At 40.3% G+C, this 24,102-nt stretch overlaps 1 protein-coding gene across 2 annotated transcripts in view; it reads right to left on the bottom strand.

Annotated features, from left to right (window-relative positions):
* LOC134212934 (pseudouridylate synthase RPUSD2) overlaps positions 1-24,102 on the bottom strand; it is a 454,550-nt gene that overhangs the window by 77,100 nt on the left and 353,348 nt on the right. Inside the window, exons 4-5 of one of the 2 annotated variants that reach the window (XM_062691287.1) lie at positions 22,836-23,058; positions 15,107-15,194 (exon numbers count right to left, since the gene is read on the bottom strand). In XM_062691287.1, coding sequence (XP_062547271.1) covers positions 15,107-15,194; positions 22,836-23,058 — 311 coding nt within the window. Of the gene's footprint in view, positions 1-15,106; positions 15,195-20,247; positions 20,336-22,835; positions 23,059-24,102 lie in introns of both variants that reach the window. The other variant, XM_062691286.1, reaches the window with a different exon arrangement.

A 24,102-nucleotide genomic window follows, 5' to 3' on the forward strand; every position in this document is an offset into this window, starting at 1 on the left:
TGCATCCGGCTAACTCGACACTGGTTCTTCAGGAATTCTGTTCCGGCGGTTATATTGTCGGACAACGCTACAACTTTCACGTCAAAGGAATTTGCGGCCTTATTAGCTCGTTTTGACATTAAGCACTGGTACACGGCTAAATACCATTCGCAGGCAAATCCTGTCGAACGGGTGAACCGAGCGATTAACACTTCCATTCGGTCGTACGCGAGGGAAAACCAGCGGGGCTGGGACACTCGTTTGGCCGAAGTGGAGGTGGTAATCAATTCTACAGTTCATTCAGCAACACAGTACAGTCCGTTCCGAGTTGCTAAAGGTGAGGAAGTAGTACTCAATGGAGCGACGCATAAAAGGTTTGAAAACGAAGATGAATTAACGGTTGAGGCGCGGCTGGCTAGAATCCGTGAAGAAATGCCGAAGCTTTTCGCACAGGTGAAGAAAAACCTAGTGAAAGCTCATACCGAGGCGGCTCACACCTACAATCTGCGAACTCGCCAGCCCGCTAAGGCCTTTTCAGTCGGACAAACGGTTTACAAGAAAAACACTAAACTGTCCAATGCGCAAGAATTCTACAATTCAAAATTAGGAAGTCAATTCGTTACCTTGCACAATTCTCATGAAACACGGATCGTCATCGTACGAGCTGGCAGATTCGAAAGGGCGAAACATAGGTGTATGGCCAGCAAACTTGCTCAAGCCAGCCTAGGGCTCAATATGAAATTGAGCTGAAATTAACAAAGATTTATTTAACCTTTAATGACCTTCAATAATTGCTAGGGATTCCATACAGACTTCTGGCCATGCTATCAGCTGTAGCCCATTGTATTGCTTTCCGCGAGGGTAGTACAATGGTAGATGATGCCGTATGAAGCTTTCATTGTATATCCATTGTCCAAACATCGTTCATCGTGAACATCAAAATAATTCTAATACAAAAATGCGCGCGTATTTGAACGTGTGCGATCGACAGTTAACGACCAACTGAGGCTTCGATCCACACAAATGGAGAATAATTCCGATTGCTCCAACCGATTTCTTCGTCGTGCAACCCTTCGAGAATATGATAACTCTCAATTATGAAAACAGGGTCGAACAAAATGTTTGTACATATTGGCCAGCCCAGCTGATCACGTTGTGCGAGATCTGTTCAACTGTCTGTGATTTTGGACTGCCTTCGTGTGATGCAGCCTTTTTTTCGAAGCGATGTTCGTCTGAAGTCTGAGCTCTTATTAAATTATCTATCTCACGCTCTGGTCACTGCTGGAGATCTCTACCAGTACCGCAGTATACCCCGGCGCGTGTCGACGCAGTGCGAGAAAGTAATGTCGTGTTCAACGGTCTTATAATATTGTGGAAAGTATGTGTTTTGTTTATTTTTGAATTAATTAGGGCTCCGCTGCGAGAGCTCCGGATAAGTTAATTGTTTTGAGGAGGCCGATAACTGTTGCCTGGTTCTTTGTGTATATCCAATCCAGTCGTAGCAGACAACCAATGTAGGCAGCTCCTCGATTAGATTGTAAGTGATGTTATGCATGTCTATTGTTAGTGGCCACTGATTTTGTTCCAAGGATGTTTTGTTTTTCGTTTTTTGTTGAACATAGTAGCGTAAAGATAGAATTATTTGAACCAAGAAAAAATTGTTCCACGCTTTCTTCAACTCCGACCAGTGGGGATATGTTACCGGCGGGTAACAAATAATAAATGATTTAGAATTATGATTGCGGGAAAATAGGGTAAATAATTGTAAAGTTTATTCGCGAGTTTTAACTTGGTCATTTATATTGACGCGCATGGGGCAGGCGATATGTGCGTGAGGCGCACCCGCGCACCAGGTGCGATGAAATCATTTGGGTGCTGAGTGGGTGACGAGATCCACTGAACTGGATATAAGAGGAGGAGAAAAGAAGCGATTATCGGTTTTGGGCGGGAAGGTGTTGGTGAACGCTTGGTATGGCAGTTGATGAAAACCTGCGAATGGTAAAGCATCAAAGGAGGGATTGGCTTTTTCTGTCCGCAAAGGAGCACATTTTTTTGACGATTGAGTGAAGCGATAGTGAAGGTTTTTTTTTGTCACCCAAGTTCGAACCAGAAGATTTCCAGGACTGTTTTGGCCAACCGAGCCCCGAGTGGACCGTTGAAGACGAAGCCCCGGGACATCTGCAGAGCAAGTGTTTTTGATAGTGGCCCGTGTATTCGGCGCTAGCCACTCCGTGGTCATCCCCGTACCTCCGGAGGATATAATCAACAGCGTCGGTTTATCAAACGGAGCCACCGAAGATTCCCCCGCCGGAACCACTCCCGGGACCGCCATTCTCTGAATTCCGAGATTTTCAAGCCCGTTGCCGGCGAGCCCCGGCTGGTCTACGTGATTGTCAAGCCATCTCATCATCGACGCGGCCGCCATTTGGATTTCAACAAGAGAAACAAGCGTCAGTGAAGAACGACCTTCCACCCTTGAGGCCGCTGGTTTGCTTTCCAGTGCCCCACCCTTCGTTGATTACCGTCGTTGATACCGCTGTCGATGCTCGTGGCCCTCAGCATCATTCGACGATCGCCGATACGGGATTATACCAAACCAACCATCGTCCGGTGGGTTTCCACCGGATCCGACAAAGCTACCGCTAGTCCACGTGATTTCCAGTTGTTCCACCATACGACGATCGCTAGGACGCGATCGCATCCGGGCCGTATTCTTCTCAGCCGCACACTTTATTGGATTACTGTCGACACCAACGAAGCCCCCGCTACGATTGCCTCAATAAAACCAAGTCCGACCGTGAGTAATTTGCGTAAGTTAGGTTCCCGTGATCCGAAAGCTCCCCCGCGTCCGTACGCCCTGAGACCCGGAATCCAAAAGAGGTCTTGAGCACCCACCCCACGGACTGCCGTTGGCTCTAGACCAGCAGTCTGGGGTCTGCTGCCGGTTTCCCTCCGAACCCGAGCTTTTAGGTTCCGGGGTCAAAAAGTAGGTCTTATATATGCCACGAAATAGCTTCTTTGAATAAATAACATTTCTTCATTTTCGGTGTCTATTGGAGCTTGACTTGTCTTTCAACACATCATTTCCATATGAACTCTACTACCAGTTGTCAATTTCCCGAATTGCATCTTAAGAAAAATTATGTTTCTCAGGGAATCTGAAGTCATTCTCACCTGAAAACATCTTAGACTGGAACAAAAATCGAACTCGACATCAACAAATTGGTGAACCTACGCCACCACTGGTAAAACCTAACTGGAGTCCCCGACCAACCCACTCGCTGAACTCGAAAGCGGATTTCCATTTTCCACACCAGAAAAGTCCTTTCAACACCCTTGGCTGCCAATCGAATCAAACAAGCAAATCCTTACTCCCGCACTCGAACGTACACCGCTTCCCCAATCGGAGCTGAGGAACATGCCAACATTGCCCTCTCAGCAGCAGCGGACCGAATTCACAGCGGGAACAATGCCAAAAGCAATGAAATAACCAATTCCGGAACAATGCGCTGCTCTATTATGTAAATCGGAAACAGCATCGTCGTGCAACAGCCATAATAAAATCTCGTTCTTCGCTTCATCGCGGAAATTCTTACCGCAACAGGGACGAACTTCGACCAGATTCAGAAGGACGACTCTCGGCTGTCCACGCTGCGGCTCTGTGCTTCGAATTGCGGTTATGCGATATGGGAATTCGAAACACCCAGCCAAACTTGTCATTGATGAACTTCACTGGCAGCTTTATTTAGGATGATGGAATAATATGAGTAGATTTGATCAAATATCAAAATTTCATTATCAATTATAAAAACAAATTTGACATGGCTATCAACATTTTGTCGATTTTTGTTCGACTTCAACTTATATGGAAATATATTATATACCCTTATGTCCACGTTCCACCACTCCCCAACGGAATCAGATAAATTCAAGCGAATGTGACGGATTTTAAAATGGGTTTCCCGGAACATATAACTGTTACACTCTTGGCCTCCGCAACTCGTGTTTTGTTGTCGGATCGAACAAATGTCCCCGCCTCAACAGCGCCCGGTGCTTGCAGCTGAGTTCCGAGTTCGAATATAGCTTCCGGATGGTCGTCGTTTGTACGACTTGAGCGAACGCCATTTCTCATGCAATGTTTTCGCTTCGTCCCCGGCGTCGCCGTCGTCGTCGAGTGGAATTGGATCGCGCGGAGTTTGGGTCAACTCAACAAACACCCATCTGTCCCCGATGCAGCAGAAAAACGGGCCAGCTGGAGATACTCGTTAGTTCTGTGTGTAGCTACACTTGCATTGTGGCCGAGTTGTAGAAGTCTTATCGTACGCTGATGGTGAAAGCACGACATTGCGACTTGGCAATAGGTTTGTGTTCCATCGAAGATAACGAATCAAAAGACTGTTTAACTGCGATTCGCTCTCCGGAATGGGTTGCCATTTTCGGTTCTAATTCACATCCTTATCAAGATATATCTCAAACAATTATAATTATGATTAACGAAGATTTCAACATTTTACAAACAACTAATCAACCCTATATGAGGTCTTGGAGCAAATGCAAAAGAGAGGAAGTGTTTTCCCGCAACTTATCGGCAACAAAGAAAACTGAGCGTTGCATTTAAGGATGTTTGGTTTTTCATTGAATTGAATAAGTAGTATTTCCCTAAAAGTTTGATCTATAAGATAATTCGAAAAGTGTGAACAAAATTAACGAAAAGCATTGAAATAACATCTTCCCGATTTGCAGTACCTGTACCGAAAATCGTTCAATCAAAATCGAACATCCCCAAACTCATAACACATAATGCATACATAATCCGAGCCGGAAGATAAATAAACAAATAGTAAATCATTGTTGTCACCTCAACAGTCAGACAGAGCCAACAATGAAGCTGAAGAGGAATGGCTTCTGGGATCGGATTTAACGTATTCTGTTGAATGATTGATTGGAATTCGATGGTATAGGGTTAAAGTTTGCCATGGCATGTGCTGAATCTGGGATGGATGAAAAGCGCTCAAGGCTGTACAAAAATATAGGTGATGGATAAGAAACTTAAAGTTCGATGAAGGCAAATGGCACCTCTAGAAAGGCTAGAAAAAGTTTAAATTACCAGAATAGGAAGAATTCAAAATGCGGATATTTTTGGAAGAATTTTCAGATGAATGTTTAGAGAAATCCTTGAGAGATTTCAAGAAGAATTCTTGTAGAATTATGAATAATGTTATAATTGAATGACAACATTTCTAAGTAAAATTATTACCTATCCTATCAGTTAATATATTAAGTGCATTTCACGATACGATAGAAATTTGTGAAAGATTTTGCGGAACATTGCCGTAGCAATGCACCGGAAGGTTCAGAAGGAATTTTCAGGTGATTTCTCAAAGAAATTTTTGAGAAAATTTCCAAATGCATTTCCGGAGGAATTCACAAAGACATTTTTGGAGGAATTCGCTAAGGAATTGACGGAGAAATCTACAACAGAACTTCCGAATGATTCTCCGAAGAAATCTCCAATAAAACTTCCAAAGTAATTTCCGAAGAAATTTCCAAAGCAATCTTCAAAGGAATTTTACAGAGAAATTGTCATAGGAATTTCGGGAAGAAATCCTGAAGGAAACTTGGGACGAAATCCCAAATGAATTTCTGGAAGAATCTCCAAAGTAATGTCGGGAAGAAATCCTAAAGGAATATCGAAATGATATCCCAAACAAATTTTCCGAAGGAATTCCGAAGAAATTTCCGGAGGAATTCCAAAGGAATTTAGGAGGAATTCCAGAAGCAATTTCCGCAATGATTTCCAAAGGAATTTTCGAATAAATTCTCAAAGGAATTTCCGGAAGAGTTCCCAAAGTACCGAAGGAATCTTGAAATGAAATTTCAAATAGAATTTCCGAGGGAATTCCCAAATAAAGCACCGGAGGAATTCTAACGAAATTTCCGGAGGAATTATCATTTTTTTTTTCAGGAATTACCAAACGAGAAACCGGAGAAATTCTTTGAGAAATTTATGTAAGCATCTCTGCCGGAATTTCTGGAAGCATTCATAGAGGAATTTCCGAATGCGGTCCTGGAGGACTGGATCCTGGATTTCCTGAGAAATCCTGGACGAATTACTGGGGAATCCCTGAAGGAATTTCGGGGGAAGAAACTCCTGAGGAAATTCCCGAAGCAACTCCTAACGAAACTTCCAAAGTAGTTCCAGTGATATCCGAAATAATTCCTGGAGGAATTTCCGGTGGCTTTCCCAGGGCAATTTCCTGAAGAATTGTTGGGATAATTTGAAAACGGATTTTCTCGGGAATTCTTGGGGAATTTCAAAAGGAAATCCTGAGGGAATTTCTGATGAAATACCTGAGCAATTTCTCGAAGATATTTCTAGGGGTATTTCCGAAGATATTCCAAGGGGAATTCCCGTAGCAATTCCTGTGGTAATTTCAGACGAAATTTCTTGTTTAATTTTCGAAAGAAATCCTTGGGAAATTTTCTAAGGAATTCCTTGGGGAACATCCGAAAAAATCCCTTGGACGATTTACGGAAAAAGTCCTAGAAAAAATTTCAGAGGAATTCTTTGAGGTAATTTCTCAATGAAATCTTGGGGCAATTTCCAACTGACTTCCTGAGAAATTTTTGGGGGAATTTCTGGAGCAATTTGTGGGGGAATTTCCAGAGATATTCCTTGAGGAATTTCCGGAGGGACTGCTGAATTCCTGGGAGAATTTTCGTAGGAATGGGAATTTCCATAAGAATCCAGGAGGAATTGATGGCGGGATTTTAGGAGGAATTCCATGCGAATTTTCCGGAGATATTCCTGGAGGAATTTTCGGCAGAATTTCTGGAGTAACTCCTGATGCAATTTTAAGAGAGATATCCGGAGAAATAACTGGCCGAAATTCTTGAGAAAATTTCCGTTGGAATGACTGTAGGAATTTTCGAAGCAATTCCAGGAGGAATGTCTGGGTGAATCTCCAAAGAAATGTTTGTAGGAATTTCCGAATGGATAACTGGAAAAAAAATATACGCTGAATGAATACAGCGAAGCAAACATGGGTTTGAATATAAAATGTATTCTTGGGTTAAAACTCCAATAAGATGAAAGATTTTAGTCATTAGTAAATAATACACGGTGTGTTTGTCCGAAAAGGCTTATTTTCAAAAAATCAGTATCTCTAAAACACTCACTACACGAAAGTATAGGTTTCCCTCTTACACGTAGGTGCATTTTTAAAATATTCTATCGGGGGTCATTTTTCCATACATTTTAGGGGGGATTAAATCGGCTATCATTTGAGATTTCTATGGAGTTTGCACCAAAAATAGTGAAAAAAAATAAAAATTGTTCTAGATCCCCCGATAGAACATTTTAGTTTACCCACTATATGAAAGAGGAGAGCATGTCCTTTCACGTTGTGGGTATTCAGAGATACTGATTTTTGAAAAATAATATTTCTCCATAGACACACCGTGAATAAGGCATTCAATAGGGAATATAAAGAAACTCACAGGTGCAACCCAATCGAGTTGTATGCACAGAAGACGTAGGACTACGTAGCTGAATGCCTGTATGTTATGGTTTAGTAGTAGCTGAACGGACCCTGCTTTGCTTTGGGGTTGGCAGTAAATGTAACCGTATGTCAATTGTTTGCATCGCGGCACTTTAGATAGATTTAGAAGTCTTATTGAGATTTTTCGTAATCATACACTTTAAGACGGTTTCATGTGAAGCGTCGTGCTATAAATATGCTGTTAAATCCAGCTTATTCTAAGATGTTGTTTTGAAAACTATTAAAAATAATGATTTCCCCAAATAAAAATGAGTTCCTTGTACCGTATCTATAATGGGTATACCCCGTAAGCTATAAGTACGTTAGGCATAAGGACGATAGGCATAAGTACGCTAGGCATAATGGACGTTAGGCATAACGGACGTCAGGCATAATGTACGTTAGGCATAATGGACGTTAGGCATAAAACGACTTAAAGAATAGCCTATGGCATACCCAAGCAACACCTCTTGTTTCTCGGTGAGTAACAACAACTGTGGTGTGACTTACTAAAGGTCTGACTTATGCACAACGCGTCGTATTTGGAACTTCTTTGTGACACAAAAAGCGCAAGAGGTGGAGCCAATTTGCAACATCTTGCGGCTACTATGAAAATAAAAACACAAAAACCAGCCGGGAAACGAACCATGGACCTTGAGATTTGCAACCTTCTACTATAACCATCACACCATCAATTCTATTTGGAGATTCTGCTACAAGTGCACTACATAAACAATAAAGTCATTTGTAACTTCTTTGTACCTTATACGGAACATGCAGGGAACTGTCAAAAATAAAATACTGCTCAGATGAGCTCAAAGTGTTTTGCAACATATCAGAAACATTGTCGTAACAACAATGAACCGAAGTGTTAATAATTCTGCAACTTATCTGTTTTGTTTCTGATATGAAACACATCGAATTTTAAACCACCCAAGAAGTCAGATGGGTAGAATATTGCGACGCCACCTAAACGGAATTGAAACATTGTGATTTTCTGAAACTGGGAAGTGGCTTTAATGTGACTCGATGTATTGCCAGTGTCTTCAATGCAATTTATTAGGAACAAACACCTATTTGAAAGATGTTGCGCGTGCTGCTTGGGTAAAGAAGGCAGAGAGAACGATCGCGCGGTCGGCCGAAGTATTGTGTTCTGCATTGCGCGGCCGGTAATGAAAATTAATCAGTTCAGTGCGTGATTTCTCTTGTTTCGGACAGCAGAACGATCGCGCGGTCGGCCGAAGTATTGTGTTCTGCATTGTGTGGCCGGTAATGAAAATTAATCAGTTCAGTGCGTGATCTCTCTTGTTTCGGACAGCAGAACGATCGCGCGGTCGGCCGGAAGTATTGTGTTCTGCATTGCGCGGCCGGTAATGAAAATTAATCAGTTCAGTGCGTGATTTCTCTTGTTTCGGACAGCAGAACGATCGCGCGGTCGGCCGAAGTATTGTGTTCTGCATTGCGCGGCCGGTAATGAAAATTAATCAGTTCAGTGCGTGATTTCTCTTGTTTCGGACAGCAGAACGATCGCGCGGTCGGCCGAAGTATTGTGTTCTGCATTGCGCGGCCGGTAATGAAAATTAATCAGTTCAGTGCGTGATCTCTCTTGTTTCGGACAGCAGAACGATCGCGCGGTTGGCCGAAGTATTGTGTTCTGCATTGCGCGGCCGGTAATAAAAATTAATCAGTTCAGTGCGTGATCTCTCTTGTTTCGGACAGCAGAACGATCGCGCGGTTAGCCGAAATATTAGTGTTATTTCCCATCCCATGGATCGCATCGCTTACCAAAGTGAATCCAGATAAATTATCCTTTTTAACTAAAACGATATCCTATCCCAAGACAATCGTGGAGATGCAGAGGTATACTCGGTCTCTAGTAGCAACGAGAGTCGGACTAACAATCCTTCCATTCCTATATGACCGTAAGGACGTGGCCGGTGCCGTTATTGACTTTAAATATTTGAGCTCCCGAAACGTGTACATTGAGAATGGGTAGCTAACCCCAAGCCCCATTCATTGTGTTCTCTGTACAATTTCGCAAGTTCAGTCAATCACGGAGTAGCAACTACGAATTGTGCGGTCATAATGCTCATGCTCATGCTCAGCCTATGGCATAAAGAAGGCAGAATTATGCCAAACGTCCATTATGCCTAACGTACATTATGCCTAACGTCCGTTATGCCTAACGTCCATTATGCCTAACGTACTTATGCCTATCGTCCTTATGCCTAACGTACTTATGCCTAACGTCGCGGTCCCTCTATAATATAGCTGCTGTACCAATTTTTGCAAGTCTCATAATAAATCAATGCATAATAAACCACTATGGGTTAATTTTTACTACCATTGAAGAAACTCTGTATCCATTAGTGAATTAAACATTTTTTTGCAGTTGGTAGGGTAAAGTCCCCAGTAGTGGTCCCCCAACTAATAGTGGACCCTTCAGCAATTTTTGCATTATTACAGCACATAACATAGCGTAAACATTTTGCTTTGAAATTTCATCGAGAGAACCAACCTTACAGTCCTATGATTTGATTAAATGCTTTGGAAATCCTATAGAAAGTAATATTAGATGAAACGAAACGGAACACGAAAATTTAATGAAGTGTAGACAATAGGAAAATAATTTCATATTACGGACCCCTAGGAGGTCTACTATAGGGCGAATTCAGTCAGACTTTAAAATGTTAATTTCAACGAATAACGTCATGTATTTGAGTGTGTTATGCATGTATCGTGAAGAGGAGATGCAGAACTTGTTATTAGATATCAAGCAGACCTAATATGTTGAAAATGTCTACTTCTTATGACAGGAAGAGCAAAATTCCGCTACTAGGGGGTCCACTATTGGGCATTTTACCCTAGTTGTTGATGTTAAATAGCTTAATACACATTTATTTCTTCTTCTTCTTCTTCTTCTTTACACATTTACATTTCGCTTAATAATTTTTTTTTCAAATTTTCCAACTTTGGGTTTGTTGATGTTAGCCAATAATTTATTTTGACGAACCATTCCTGGAACACGATGACGCGCCACATCGTCCCTGACGTCAAATGCGGAATATGAAGCTGAAATTTCTTGATTCCGAATGCTATGCCCCATCCATCCATAAACATTGTTAACCTAACCTCGAGTCACCACGAGTACGCTTGCTTATATCCCTCTGTTACTAACGTATTAATAAGATGACATCGATTGTACATATCACAAAGAACAGTAGTGGTTCTATAAAGTGTTATACACGCCTAAACCTACCAGATAAATAAACGAACTTGGAACAAAAAAAAAACACAAGAACAGCTGAAAAATGTTCTTATTTTGGGTGAATTAGTTAAAATTGAAAATGAAGACAGCCTACAAAAAGTTTGAAAATAAACTTTTCTTACTTATTAAAACTTTACGTTTTGTGCTTTTCCTGAATTTGTAGTTGCGATGCAATAATATTGGCCTGATTAATTTAAAAAAATGCGCCTTTCCAAACATAAGCACCAACTTAAAGTCTAAATTTCGCGAAAAAAAATTACTATCTCTCGCTGAATGGCTACAGGCACTACCCCGTCGAATGGATTTTCTGTCGCAATCATCGCAGTCACTTTCACCGGTACCAACGCTATCATTGCTATTTAGTTTTCTGTCACTTTGAAGGAAATTTTTCTCAAATCAACTCTCTTCCGTTTAAAATGGTGGTACTGAATAGTGTCGATTTACGCTTGACGCAATTACCAACAGCAAACAAACCAAAATATATCACTTCAACGGCTGTAATAAAATATTTTCAGCTACTGGAATACCCACGGAATCATTTCTATATCTAAGAAATCAAGTCCATTAGCCCCTTCGTTAATCGTTGGGGGAGCTGCAGTGCAGGGTCGTCAGCGTGCTGCAGAATATTTAATTTACATTGTTGGTGTGGATACACGCCGAACTTTCCCTTCAGGATGCCGTCTGCTGCAGTTTACTAGTGCAGCGGTTCTCAACCTGGGGTACATGTATCTCTGAGGGTACCTTCGCTGGCCCTAGGGGGTACCTCGGACAAAAATGCGTAATTGCGGATGTATAATAATATCATTAAAAACTTTTTGATAAAGTTCTGATAATTTTTGATTCTAAGACTTTGTATTGTACATAATATACATGGCGATCAGTAAATCAAAGACTTTTAAATCCTGCTTATCCCAACCAGCACAGTGTGACAAAATATCAAAACGACAAGATGTCGAATAAACTAATAAAAAAACATCTTCAATGCAATCATCCTGATCGAGATAAAATGTTGAATAATAACTTAAGAATAATCTTAATATATATCTTACAGAATCTAAAGACGAAAACCTCCATTTGAAAGACATGAACTCCTTTTCTGGAAAACTCAGTAGCTTCGTTGCAAGAGGTTTGGAAGTCTCCTTTCAAGAAGATCGGAAGCCTTTTTTCAAGAGGCTCGGATACCTCCTTTTAAGAGGCCCGGAAGCCTCCTTTCAAGAGACTAGAAAGTCTTCTTTCAAGGGACCCGAAAGCCTCCTTTTAAGAGGCTCGGATGCCTCCTTTCAAGAGGCTCGAAAGCTTCCTTTCAAGAGTCTCGGAAGCCTCTTTTCAGGAGGCTTGATAGCCGTCTTTCAAGAGGCTAGGAAGTTTTCTTTCATGGGACCTGGAAGCCTCCTTTCAAGAGACTAGGAAGCCTCCTTTCAAGAGGCACGGAAGACTCCGTTCAAGAAACTCGGAAGCCTCCTTCCATTAGGCTCCAAAGCCTTCTTTCAAGAGGCTCGGAAGCCTCCCTTCACGAGGCTCGGAAACCTTCTTTCAAGAAGCCCGGGTACCTCCTTTCAAGAGGCTCTCTTTAAGAGGCTTGAGAGCATCCCTTCAAGAAACTTGAAGATGCTCAGAAGCCTCCCTTTAAGAGGCTCGGAAGCCACTTTTTAGGAGGCTTGGAAGTCTCCTTTCAAGAGGCTCAGAAGTCTCTTTTCGAAAGACTGGGAAACCTTCTTTAAAGGGGCTAGGAAACCTCCTTTCAAGAGGCTCGGAGGTCTCTTTCCATGGAGCTCGGAAGCCTCCTTTCAGGAGGCTCAGAAGGCTTCTCCCAAGAGACACGTAAGCCTCCCTTCAATAGGCTTGGAAGCCTACTTTCAAGAGGCTAGTAAATCTATTTCAAGAGGCTCGCAAGCCTCATTTCAAGAGGCTCGGTCACTTCTTTCAAGAAGCTCGGCCACCTCCTTTCAAGAGGCGAAGACTATCTTTAAGAGGCTTGAGAGCATCCCTTCAAGAAACTTGATTGCCACCTTCAAAGATGCTCAGAAGTCTCCTTTTAAGAGGCTCGGAAGCCACTTTTTAAGAGGCTTGGAAGTCTCCTTTCAAGAGGCTCAGAGACTTCCTTTCAAAAGACTCGGAAACCTCCTTTCAAGAGGCTCGAAGGCCTCCGTTCAATAGGCTTGGAAGTCTCCTTCCATGGGGCTCGGAAGCCGCCTTTCAAAAGGCTTAGAAGCCTCCTTCCGAAAGGCACGAAAGCCTCCCTTCAATAGGCTTGGAAGCCTCCTTTTAAGAGGCTCGGAAACTTCTTTTCAAGAGGCTCTCTTTAAGAGGCTTTGACGCCACCTTCAAAGATGTTCAGAAGCCTCCTTTTAAGAGGCTCGGAAGCCACTTTTTAGGAGGCTTGGAAGTCTCCTTTCAAGGGACTCGGAAGCCTCCTTTCAAGTTGCTTAGAATTCTCCTTTCAAGAGGCTTGGAAGTCTCCTTTCAAGATGCTCAGAGACCTCCTTTCAAGAGGATCGGAAACCTTCTTTCAAGATGCTCAGAAACCTCCTTCTAAGGGCTCGGATGTTTCCTTTCAAGAGGCTCGGAAGCCTTTTTGAAGATGCTCGGAAAGCTTCCCTCAAAATCTTGTAGGAATGTATAAACGTAATTGGAAAGTTCCACGAAATAACAATCATTTCAACTTTCTTGAGAGCCATATGTCCCATTAGTTTTCAGGTCCGATTTGCATACATGTATCTTGAGAGTTATGATTATTTTTACTAAAAGCGAAAAAAAATAGGGGGTACCTCAATAAATGCAAAAGTTTGAAGGGGTACCTCTAAAGAAAAAGGTTGAGAACCGCTGTACTAGTCAAACATCGTGTGATTGGACAGCAGCAACACCCAAGTGAAATTTTCACACGAGATTTGGACTGATGGTTGGCTGCTGTTGAGTTAGTAAGTTGGAAGACGCTTGATTAAAAATAAAGCTCCAAAAATTTCGCATAAGAAAAGAAGAGAGTGAGAGTTAATCGGATCGGACAATCGAAGTTGACACAACGAAGGCGCCTTTTGATATTTTGTCACATATCAACTAGTGGTGATTTTTGGCGAATACACTTTTCTGTGATATTTCCTCGCATACTCGTGCTGCTGTTAGTGACTGTGAAAAACAATATTGGCAATTAATCGATCCTTCTGTGGTCCTGACAGGAATAGCTTCTGTACCAATTCAGCGGTAAATCATCGAATAGCTGTCGTTGTCGTCAGCAGAACTCAGGAGAAATTTTCTCACCAAAATTGTCGCGCATCATTGAAAATAATTGATTGCAACAAATTCCAGAAAAGCTGGAAAATGTTGATTTTCAATGAGTACCAAATGTTTGAAAATCAGTTTTTCCTTACTAAAAGCATTTTTACTATTTGCTTTTTACCAGATTTTGTCATTGTTATTCAATAAACTAGGTTAAAAAATGTTCGATTAATTTTCATTATTGCGCCTTCCCAAACATCTACAACCAAATGTCTGAGTCTAGGGAAAAAATCATTTTCTACCACTGGATGGCTACCGACGCAAACCAAATTTTGACTAAATGACTGAATTTTCTGCAACAATCATCGGCGACGGCCAGCACCGACGCTATAATTGTTAATGAGTTTTCTGTCACTTTGAAGAAAATTCGTCTAAAATAAACTCTCTTCCGTTTCAAATTATTGTCCTAAAAAAAAAAACGATGCTTGATGCACTTTACAACCACTAACAGCATCCGATTGTGCGAATCTGATGACGGCCACAATTTGATCTTTAGTCAAGTGTGATATTATTTATTTATTATTATTATTTTTTCATTTAGCCAGATTACTCACCAATTTATCAGGAATACTATAATTCAAATGGATACCTAATGGTCTTGATCAATGTTGTTAAATTACGTGAGACCTGTTATCCGAAAGAAATCCAAAATATTGAAATACATGCAAATTTCGAAATTTCGATGTATTCAACTCAATCGAAGCCGATCAAATATGATAAGGATTAGTCAATGTAGGAGATATTCCACGTACTACAGCGAATAACAAACAAAAATAGAGGAATCCACACAGAAAAATGTGCGATCACATCGAGAACAATGAGGCTACGATTCGTTCCGCGAAAGAACCATCCCCATTCAATGGGTTTTCCATTCCTTTTACTCCTGATCTCAGGATTCGTGTTCCGCACACGGGTTGGCAACAGTCAAGGTATGCTCCATCGTTCTTAGTGACATGCTCGGATCTCGGTTGCCTGGAGTCGAGGTGCTGGATGAAAAAGGGGGGAACTAATGGGGGGAGCATGGGATGTGATTACTACTACTCACCGGCAACGAGCAAGGTTTGTCCAATACAACGAGATCGTTGTCAACATAGATTATATTGATGGGGTGATCAAGAACGGGCGTCTCGTGCCTGTTTTGCGGTTAAGACATTAATTTGGATTGTACCCCGTTTTCGTGCGGTACAGTGTGCAGTAGGCAGGATTCCGTTCCAAAGTTTGTGACGCGTGGTTTGATTGTTTAGAGCAAAAGTGATTTTCGGTCCCCACCGACGGTGCCACACAAGGTAGGATGCCAGCGCGTTTAGTTTTTATTATTTTCGATTTTTTTTATTGGTTTTAGCACACAGCGCAATACCAGCACCAGTTATCACCATAATCACCACCATCATTAGAGGTCATCAGCCAGGCAACAACATTCAACAGTTCAATCGTTTGTGGATAGCGAAGATTAGGTATTGCCGAGAATCATCGTCATATTAATCGATCGAATCGAAAACAAAAAAATCAAATGAAATCGAAAGAAAAAAAGGAAAACAAAAATGAGAAAGAAATATCACTTGCGAAATAAATAATCAATTTAACTGTAACCAAAAGAGCCAAGCAACTGAGGTGAACCAATAATTACGAGTTTTATAAATAGAACATAACCGATAGTGTTCACTTTGTCTTAAATGAAATAATTGCCAACTTGTATCGTGGATTGTGGTATGCGTGTTACTACTGAAGTGTCCAAAGTATATTAGCATTAAAAAAAAATCTGAAAATCGATAAAAATGCTCATACCACAGATGTATCCAACTATGAGCTCACACACGAGGACTTTATCTTGCAGATATGGTTCTGTATAGAAGTAATTTATTGGAAATGAGAATAAAAAATTGGGTAAAAATTTTCAAATACTTAATGGCCTTTTTCATTATTCCTATTATTGATTAACAACTTTCTGATACTTAGTAATGAAAATGTGATCTACTATCTAACTATCAGATACCCAGAATCATCAGTTATCACAACACTGTTTTACAACATGTCAAGTAGTTAATCAATTACCAAAACCATTCAATACAAGCTTTCAAAATTAATCGCGATTCAGCAAATTCTACGATTTACATCTCATTCACTATTTGAAAAAGAAAAAAAAAACGGAAATTCCAAAAAGTCCACCGAAACAATGTAGTGTTTGAGTGAATGAATGCTACACCAAGCGTCTCCATGCTGGTGAAAAGTGGTCAATAAAAAAAATTCACACAAAAAACACATAATGCGATGCGATGGCCTAATGGTTGCGGTCCAGTCTCCTCGAATGCATTAGGGGATTATTGCTGTGGAACGATCCCTACAAATACATATGGTAAGCCAGAAGGGTAATCACAAACATCCGGTGCTCCGGCGTTCACCCTGACCAAAACAGGATTAAACTTTGGGATAATTGTTGGTATTGGAACGGATTTTTCCCACCCGGTTGCCGCTCTATCCTGAACGGGTTCCTGTTACGGAAATCCCACAAATCAGGACCGGCAGCAGCGATAACGATGATGAGAAGGGATCACGGTGAGAAAAACCTCACGTTTCGTTTGTTATTGTTGGGTTATTCATGACGGTGTGCATGGACACAGTAGTGTGTGGAGTTGATTGCTTCGGGTCGTCCATGTGTGGCCAGAGATACTGTAGGTGTGCAATATTAATGGTTTAAACCGCACGATATGTCCCACCGGTGGACGGTCCAATTCCGTTGTCATTTTGGCTGGGGTTACGCGTTTTGTGGGAAGCATTATGCCTTTCGAGAGAGGGATTGTTGTAAATTTTATAACACACACAATAACATACGTACGAACAAAGACACGGACGTACCAGCACTTTCAGATGCTGGCATACAAACACACGTCGGATTGTAGCGCTAATGCCATTGTTGATCGCGAATCGAAAAATACATTTTGATGCCTTTGTTGCAATGTTTTCCATTTTCGTTTATGTGGCCGCAATTAGTATCGTGAACGAATGCCGTTGTTGGTGCTCGAGCGGTGCGATGCAATTAGAATTTTGGATCAAATACAATTTATTCTTTTGAGAATATACAACTTAAAATGGAAACAGTTAAATTAAATCTATTAAATACAAAGTCTATTATTTTCCGCGTTAGAACGCTAGAATCACTGAATAATTAAAAAAAAATCATTCAGTATAAGTTACTGTAACCTTGTTTGTAGAGGATCATTGTGATTGTTTTTAAGAATAATTTCGATCGAAAGTATACCCTTGAATTTAATGGCGTTCAATGATTAACTTCTTGAAATAACATCGTATTTAAGTTTTCCTTTTTTAACCCGTATCGGCCTGAGTGAAGGAAAAAAAAATCAAATCACTGCCATTTCGTCATTTTTGTCGTATTGACCTGGTTTTATCACTGTTCTGCTCGTACGGATCCTAGAATTCAGAATACATGTTGGGACTTGTGATGTGGTCCTCATACCCGGAGTTATTCCGGTGGGTCACTGGGTCAGATGCAGTAAATTTGACCACAACTTCCTTTTTTGGCTCCAGAAGTCCAACAAAATGTTGCTTTTTTAGTCTCAATTCATATCATTTCGGTAGATTTGTATGTAGGGATTATGTCAGAACCAAAAATCATGGTGACACCTGTTCAAGAAATGGCCAACAACGGGGTTTCTTCGAACTGACCCTTCGGAAACCGGCTCAAAATGGACAGTTCAATATTTTTGCTCCATACTAGCAATATGGAAATCAAACTTCAGCATTTTGGAAGACTGGTGGAATTATGACATCCAGACATGATATTGGCCACCCTGGAGCCAGTTCCGAGGCTCTTGGGGAAGCCTTCGAGGGCACCAAAATCGGCCAATTTCAAAATATTATAAACTATGGCAATATGGGTATCAAACTTCAGCATTTTGGAAGACTAAAAATTAAAATGAAATTCTTATGGAAATTCGAATGAATGAATCTCCTGTGGAAATTCGAGTGAATTTCCTGTGGAAATTCGAGTGAATTTCCTGTGGAAATTCGAATGATTTTCCTCTGGAAATTCGAATGAATTTCCTCTGGAAAATCGAATGAATTTCCTCTGGAAATTCGAATGAATTTCCTGTGAAATTGAATGAATTTCCTGTGGAATTCGAATGAATTTCCTGTGGAAATCAATTAATTTCCTGTGGAAATTCGAATGAATTTCCTGTGGAAATTGAATGAATTTCCTGTGTGAGAATTCGAATGAATTTCCTGTGGAAATTGTCGAATGAATTTCCTGTAGGAAATTCGAATAATTTCCTGTGGAAATTCAGATGAATTTCCTGTGAAATCGAATGAATTTCCTGTGGAAATTCGAATGAATTTCCTGTGGAAATCGAATGAATTTCCTGTGGAAGTCGAATGAATTTCCTGTGGAATTGAATGAATTTCCTGTGGAAATTCGAATGAATTTCCTGTGGAAATTCGAATAATTTCCTGTGGAAATTCAGATGAATTTCCTGTGAAATTCGAGATGAATTTCCTGTGGAAGTCGAATGAATTTCCTGTGGAAATCGAATGAATTTCCTGTGGAAATTGAATGAATTTCCTGTGGAAGTCGAATGAATTTCCTGTGGAAATCGAATGAATTTCCTGTGGAATTCAGATGAATTTCCTGTGGAAATTCAGATGAATTTCCTGTGGAAATTCAGATGAATTTCCTGTGGAAATTCGAATGAATTTCCTGTGGAAATTGAATGAATTTTCTGTGGAAATTCGAATTTCCTGTGGAAATCGAATGAATTTCCTGTGGAAATCGGATGAATTTCCTGTGGAAATTTTATTGATTTTCCTGTGGAAATGCTAGTGATTTTCCTGTGGAAATTCGAATGAATTTCCTGTGGAAATTCGAATGAATTTTCTGTGGAAATTCGAATGAATTTCCTGTGGAAATTCGAATGAAAATTTACTTGAATTTTCCGTGAAAATTCGGAAAAGTGATAAAAAATCTAGTGGAAATTTGAATGATTTTCTTGAATGAATTCGGCTGAATATACTGAGAAAAGTCAGATATATTTTCCGTGGAAATTTGAATGAATTTTGGATGGAAATACGGATTTATCTCTCGAGGAAACTCGGGCGCGTTTCTTGAGGAAACTTGGTTGAATTTCTTGTGAAAATCTGGACATATTTTTCGTAAAAAAATTGAACAAAATTTCCGTGGCAATTTTGTTGAATCTCTCTCTTGTAATTTCGGATGAATTTCTCTTTAGGAACAAAATTCTTCTAGTGGTTTGAAACCCTTCCCATCATTATGCGTTAGTTGCATTTTTATTTTAATCCTTCTGAAAGTTTTATCATCTCAGACAAATAGGCTCGTCTGGCTTCAAAGTCCAATTCTGATTACGCTCCAGTAGTTAATCTACAAACTAGATTCTATTATCACCATAGATCGCGCTTTCTTAGATAATTTTCTAAAGTGAAGCTCTTCAATTAGCTTCCTAACTCTACACCTCTTTTGCAAACTGCGTTCATATGTTAAAGGCATTGTCTAAGGTTGGAGCTTTTGGCATAACCCAGCTAACAGCAGTAAATATCTTTATAAAAAACCACCAATAAACGAAAATGGAATCCATTGCTTGTAATACATAAACAACATAAAAAGTATATCGAAACATCAGTCATCATGAACACGAATAATTTTAATGCTTTTGAGATTGTTTTATTCCTAATCACCGTGTTCACATGAACAGCAATATTTTTTATTGTATATTATCTGATCAACACCAAAGAACAAACACGCAAACAAGAACTTCACATGATATCCGATCGACGAACAGATAGTTAGTCGCACGAAACGAGTCCTAATCACACAATGTATTCCAGATAGAGATACGGTTAATGATGATCATTTCGGACACAGCAGAACACACAAAACGAATGATAAATTAGGTATTTCAAAATGGATGCAATTGGTTAGTTGTGGTAAAGCTTTAACGGAGAGCTCATTGATGTTCAATCAACACGGAGGGAGAAAGAAAGTTAAACGAAACGGATTTTTGTAGGTGGTGAAGTATGTCAAGGACCCGGGAATATGGAGACGGAAAACAAAAGAAAGGATACCGGGGGATACTCCCCGAAGTAAGGATAGAAAAATGCAAAGAGAGAAAAAATTAATTGAAAAGGGAATCGCTAATGGCGGTCATTTAAGCCACTTACTGGTATAGATGCTGGTTTGTTCACAACCACAATATCGTCGTCCATGTGCACTATTGTGATTGGTTGACTAGTAACTGGAACTTCATGTCTGGAAAATACAACACTCATATGTAGATGAAATTCTGGCATTGGTTTGGTTGAATGGTTTTTGGGTGGTTGTTTTTCTTTTTTTCAATTTCGGGAAAGGGTTTTTCTTTTCGTGGGAATGAAATGGGATTTCTGGTTCGGTTTTTATCGACGTTTGGCTGCAGATTTGTGTGCTTCGTATTTGGTTTTAATCTTACAATGGGTTGGGCGAGCGAGTGCGGTTGGAATTGGTTTTCTAGTTACTGATATTGATTCTTTCGATTTGAGGTAGACTACACAGAAACAAAACGTGAACGTGAAGTATTGGCAAGGATGATGGTTGGGTCGGGTTTCGCGTAGTGAGTTTCCTCCCTTCCTTTCATCCCTCACAAGTGGGTTTTGCTGGTTGTTTGATTGGTAATGAATGAACATGGTTCGGTGGTTTCGTGTGCGGATTTCGCATATTGGATTTTTTACAATGTTTTGCTGAGACGTGCGATTGTAGTCGCTCCACTGGTTAGAAACTAACACGAAAACGAAATACAGACCGAAGCCAGTTTGGTTAGATGATGAATGATGCGGATGGCGCGAGGGTGAAACACTGAAAAAGGATCGTTCTGGGGGATGTTCGGTCTTGTCGCAATTTTGACTGGCAATTTTGGGGATGGGGTGCGTGAGTTTTAGTGTGCTGGCATGTGTGACATTCATTGCGGTACGTCTGGCTTGGTTGGTTGGTTCGCTGGCAAAATGGCAATTTTGAAACTTTCTCTCTCTTGGGTTTTATGCTGGGACGATGGTTGCTGGCGCAGTTTTGCACATTCATACGTGAAGAGATGGGACATTACTGCGATGGCAAATTGTGGCAAACTTTTTTCTGATAATGTGTGCGGTTATACAAATGACTCAATTTAGCTTATTCGGTACGATTGACAAGTAGAGGTAATTCCAAGCGCAAGTTGAATGGGTGCCATGCAATTTTAGTAAAATGGTTGCGATTGGGATGTACAAAATTAATGAGAAAAAGTATTGATTATTTTCTATGTTTCAAATCTTGCGAGTAGCATTGAGTACGATACCGCTGATTTAAAAATTATTCGATAAACATTGAAATTACTAAGGCAAAGAAATTTACGTTTTGAAGATTCACTGTCCAAAACGGAATGAACCTATAGAAATATAGGAATTCATGATTTATCCACCACGAGAGTGCGGAAAAAAATATAGAGGCCCGAGTAATACATCAAAAGGCTTCGAGATCTATTTTAAATAACCTTTTCTTCATATGTTTTCTTTCGGTATTCTGGTCCTTGGCGATTTGTCTTTCAAATTTACGCCAATCACACGTTTTTAATATGTCTCGAAAAAACATTGTTCCCTAATCAAATGTAAAAAAAATCGTATGACAAGTAAAGCTAAAATCAAACAAACAGTAACAATTTATTTTATTCACTAACACTCAACTATTAACACTTAAAAGCCTCTCCCAGAAGTTCTGTGAATTGTACACATCTTTAAAAATGCTTTCACGAAGTTAGCATAAACACATCATTAACTACCAAAGGCGTTGAGCCTATCAAATCCAACCAAACACAGATATGTATAAGTTTTGTGAGACACAAATACAAGCACACTAAAACCAGATGGGGATGGGAGTTCGAAGGAATAAACATTCACACAACAACTTAAAAAGAAAATAAGAATGGATACTTTAAAATAAAATTCGTGTCACGATGTTGTTAAAGTGTAATAAGCATGGTTCTAGCTGTGTTTTTTGTAAGGTGAGAGTGAGTGATATGATGGTGGCTTCTGTCCCAAGAGTAGTCAAAGTAGGGATGCTCACACACGTTATCATCGATATTTTACATATTCTGGAACAAACCTTATTTTTAATCTTGAATTAACGTAATTGTAAATATTGGTAGAATTTCATTGTGGGAGCATCCCTAGTTCGAACGAAATTGTTTGGGGTCTTCGAATCGTTCAAATCGAATTGAATCGCGCGCACGGTTTTGAATAATTGAACAATAGTGGAGCAAACTTATGGTAAGCTATTTACATTTTTTTTAGAGTATGATACTATGAGAGCGCACGGCGAGTTTGTTCCATGTCCTATTGCTTGTTACCAACTCTTTTTTCACAGTCTTTGTAGTAAGTTGCTTCTAGTCTCGCTTGGTAAAGAGCACACTACTTTCGTTTGGCTTTCGTTTCTGTACAGATTTAGTTTACTCGATTGATGAGAGAAGGATTTAACTATTTGTACAAGTTTTATAGCTTTCGACATATCCAACAGTCGCGAGTGTTTCACACAAACAGATGAGGAGGAAAACAACAGTGGCGGCAATTTCGCATGTCTTTTTCTACAAACTACTGGTATATTTGAGAAAAACAAGAAATATCTCGACAAATCAAGAAAATCAGGTGCTCAACTGAAACGGAGAAAAGTAAAACCGAACGAGGAGCGTGGTGGCGGTCTAGTAGTAGTAAGGTGGGGAGGATGCGGGACGGGGCCGGGATTGGATTACCTGTGCACGATGTTCGCCAGGAGATCGTTATGCTTTAACCTATAGTCTGTTGGCACTTTTTCGTAGTTGACCGTCAGGGTGCCGGCCTTGATGCACCGCTCGTACTCCTCGGCCGGATGGGCCCGGAACTCACGGGCGAACACGTCCAGAATTTTCTCGCCCACCCAGCGGCCCTTGGTGAACGTGGTGAAGGTGAAGTAGTACGGGTACACCTTCCGAAGGCCTGGAGAAGAAATGGAGAGTTGGTAGTGAGGGTAGAAATGATCAAATATAACGTTTGCATTGAAAACATACGAAACCAATTAGAAAAAAAAATATACGCAACACCGAGTCGCGTTTATTTTTTTACTTCCACCGGCTTCAAGAGTTGTTGGAACTACGCCTAAATTGCCGTCATCATTGAGAAAAATTAGAACTTCTGTATACTGTCACTGGAATGGAATTTTCTTTTGAGAGAAGAGAGATATGAATAGGAAGGTAACTCACTATTTATTTATCACTTTTCACAAAACGAAAAATAGGAAATGATATAAACTTTTCACTTCCGTTTTACAACATCTCACAATGAAAAGTGGGAAATGAGAAGTCAAAAGAGAGGGCACCCGTAGCGTAGTTGGCTACACATTCGTAAGCGAAAGGTTATTGGTTCGATCCCCAACCCCTACACCAAACCCTCGGCAGTCGATATGGTGACGTTTTGGGGAACGCTCCTTGCCGTTTCGGTTGCATGTTTCGGTTGGAATTCGAATGAATTTCCCCTGGAAATTCGAATGAATTTCTTCTTGAAATTCGAATGAATTTCCCCTGCAAATTCGAATGAATTTCCTCTTGAAATTCGAATGAATTCCCACTGTAAATTCGAATGAATTTCACTGGAAATTCAGATGAATTTCCTGAAATTCAATTAATTTCCCCTGGAAATTGAAATGAATTCCTGGAATTCGAATGAATTTCCCCTGGAAATTCGAATGAATTTCCTGGAATTCGCATGAATTTCCTGGAAATTCGAATGAATTTCCCTGGAAATCGAATGAATTTCCCTGGAAATTGAATGAATTTCCCTGGAAGTCGAATGAATTTCCTGGAAATTCGAATGAATTTCCCTGAATTCGAATGAATTTCCTGGAAATCGAATGAATTTCCTGGAATTCAGATGAATTTCCCTGAAATTGAATGAATTTCCCTGAAAGTCGGAATGAATTTCCCTGGAAATTCGAATGAATTTCCTGGAATTGAATGAATTTCCTGGAAATCGGAATGAATTTCC

Source organism: Armigeres subalbatus, chromosome 2, assembly GCF_024139115.2.
Source record: "Armigeres subalbatus isolate Guangzhou_Male chromosome 2, GZ_Asu_2, whole genome shotgun sequence".
In the NCBI taxonomy this organism is placed as follows: Eukaryota; Metazoa; Arthropoda; class Insecta; order Diptera; family Culicidae; genus Armigeres; species Armigeres subalbatus.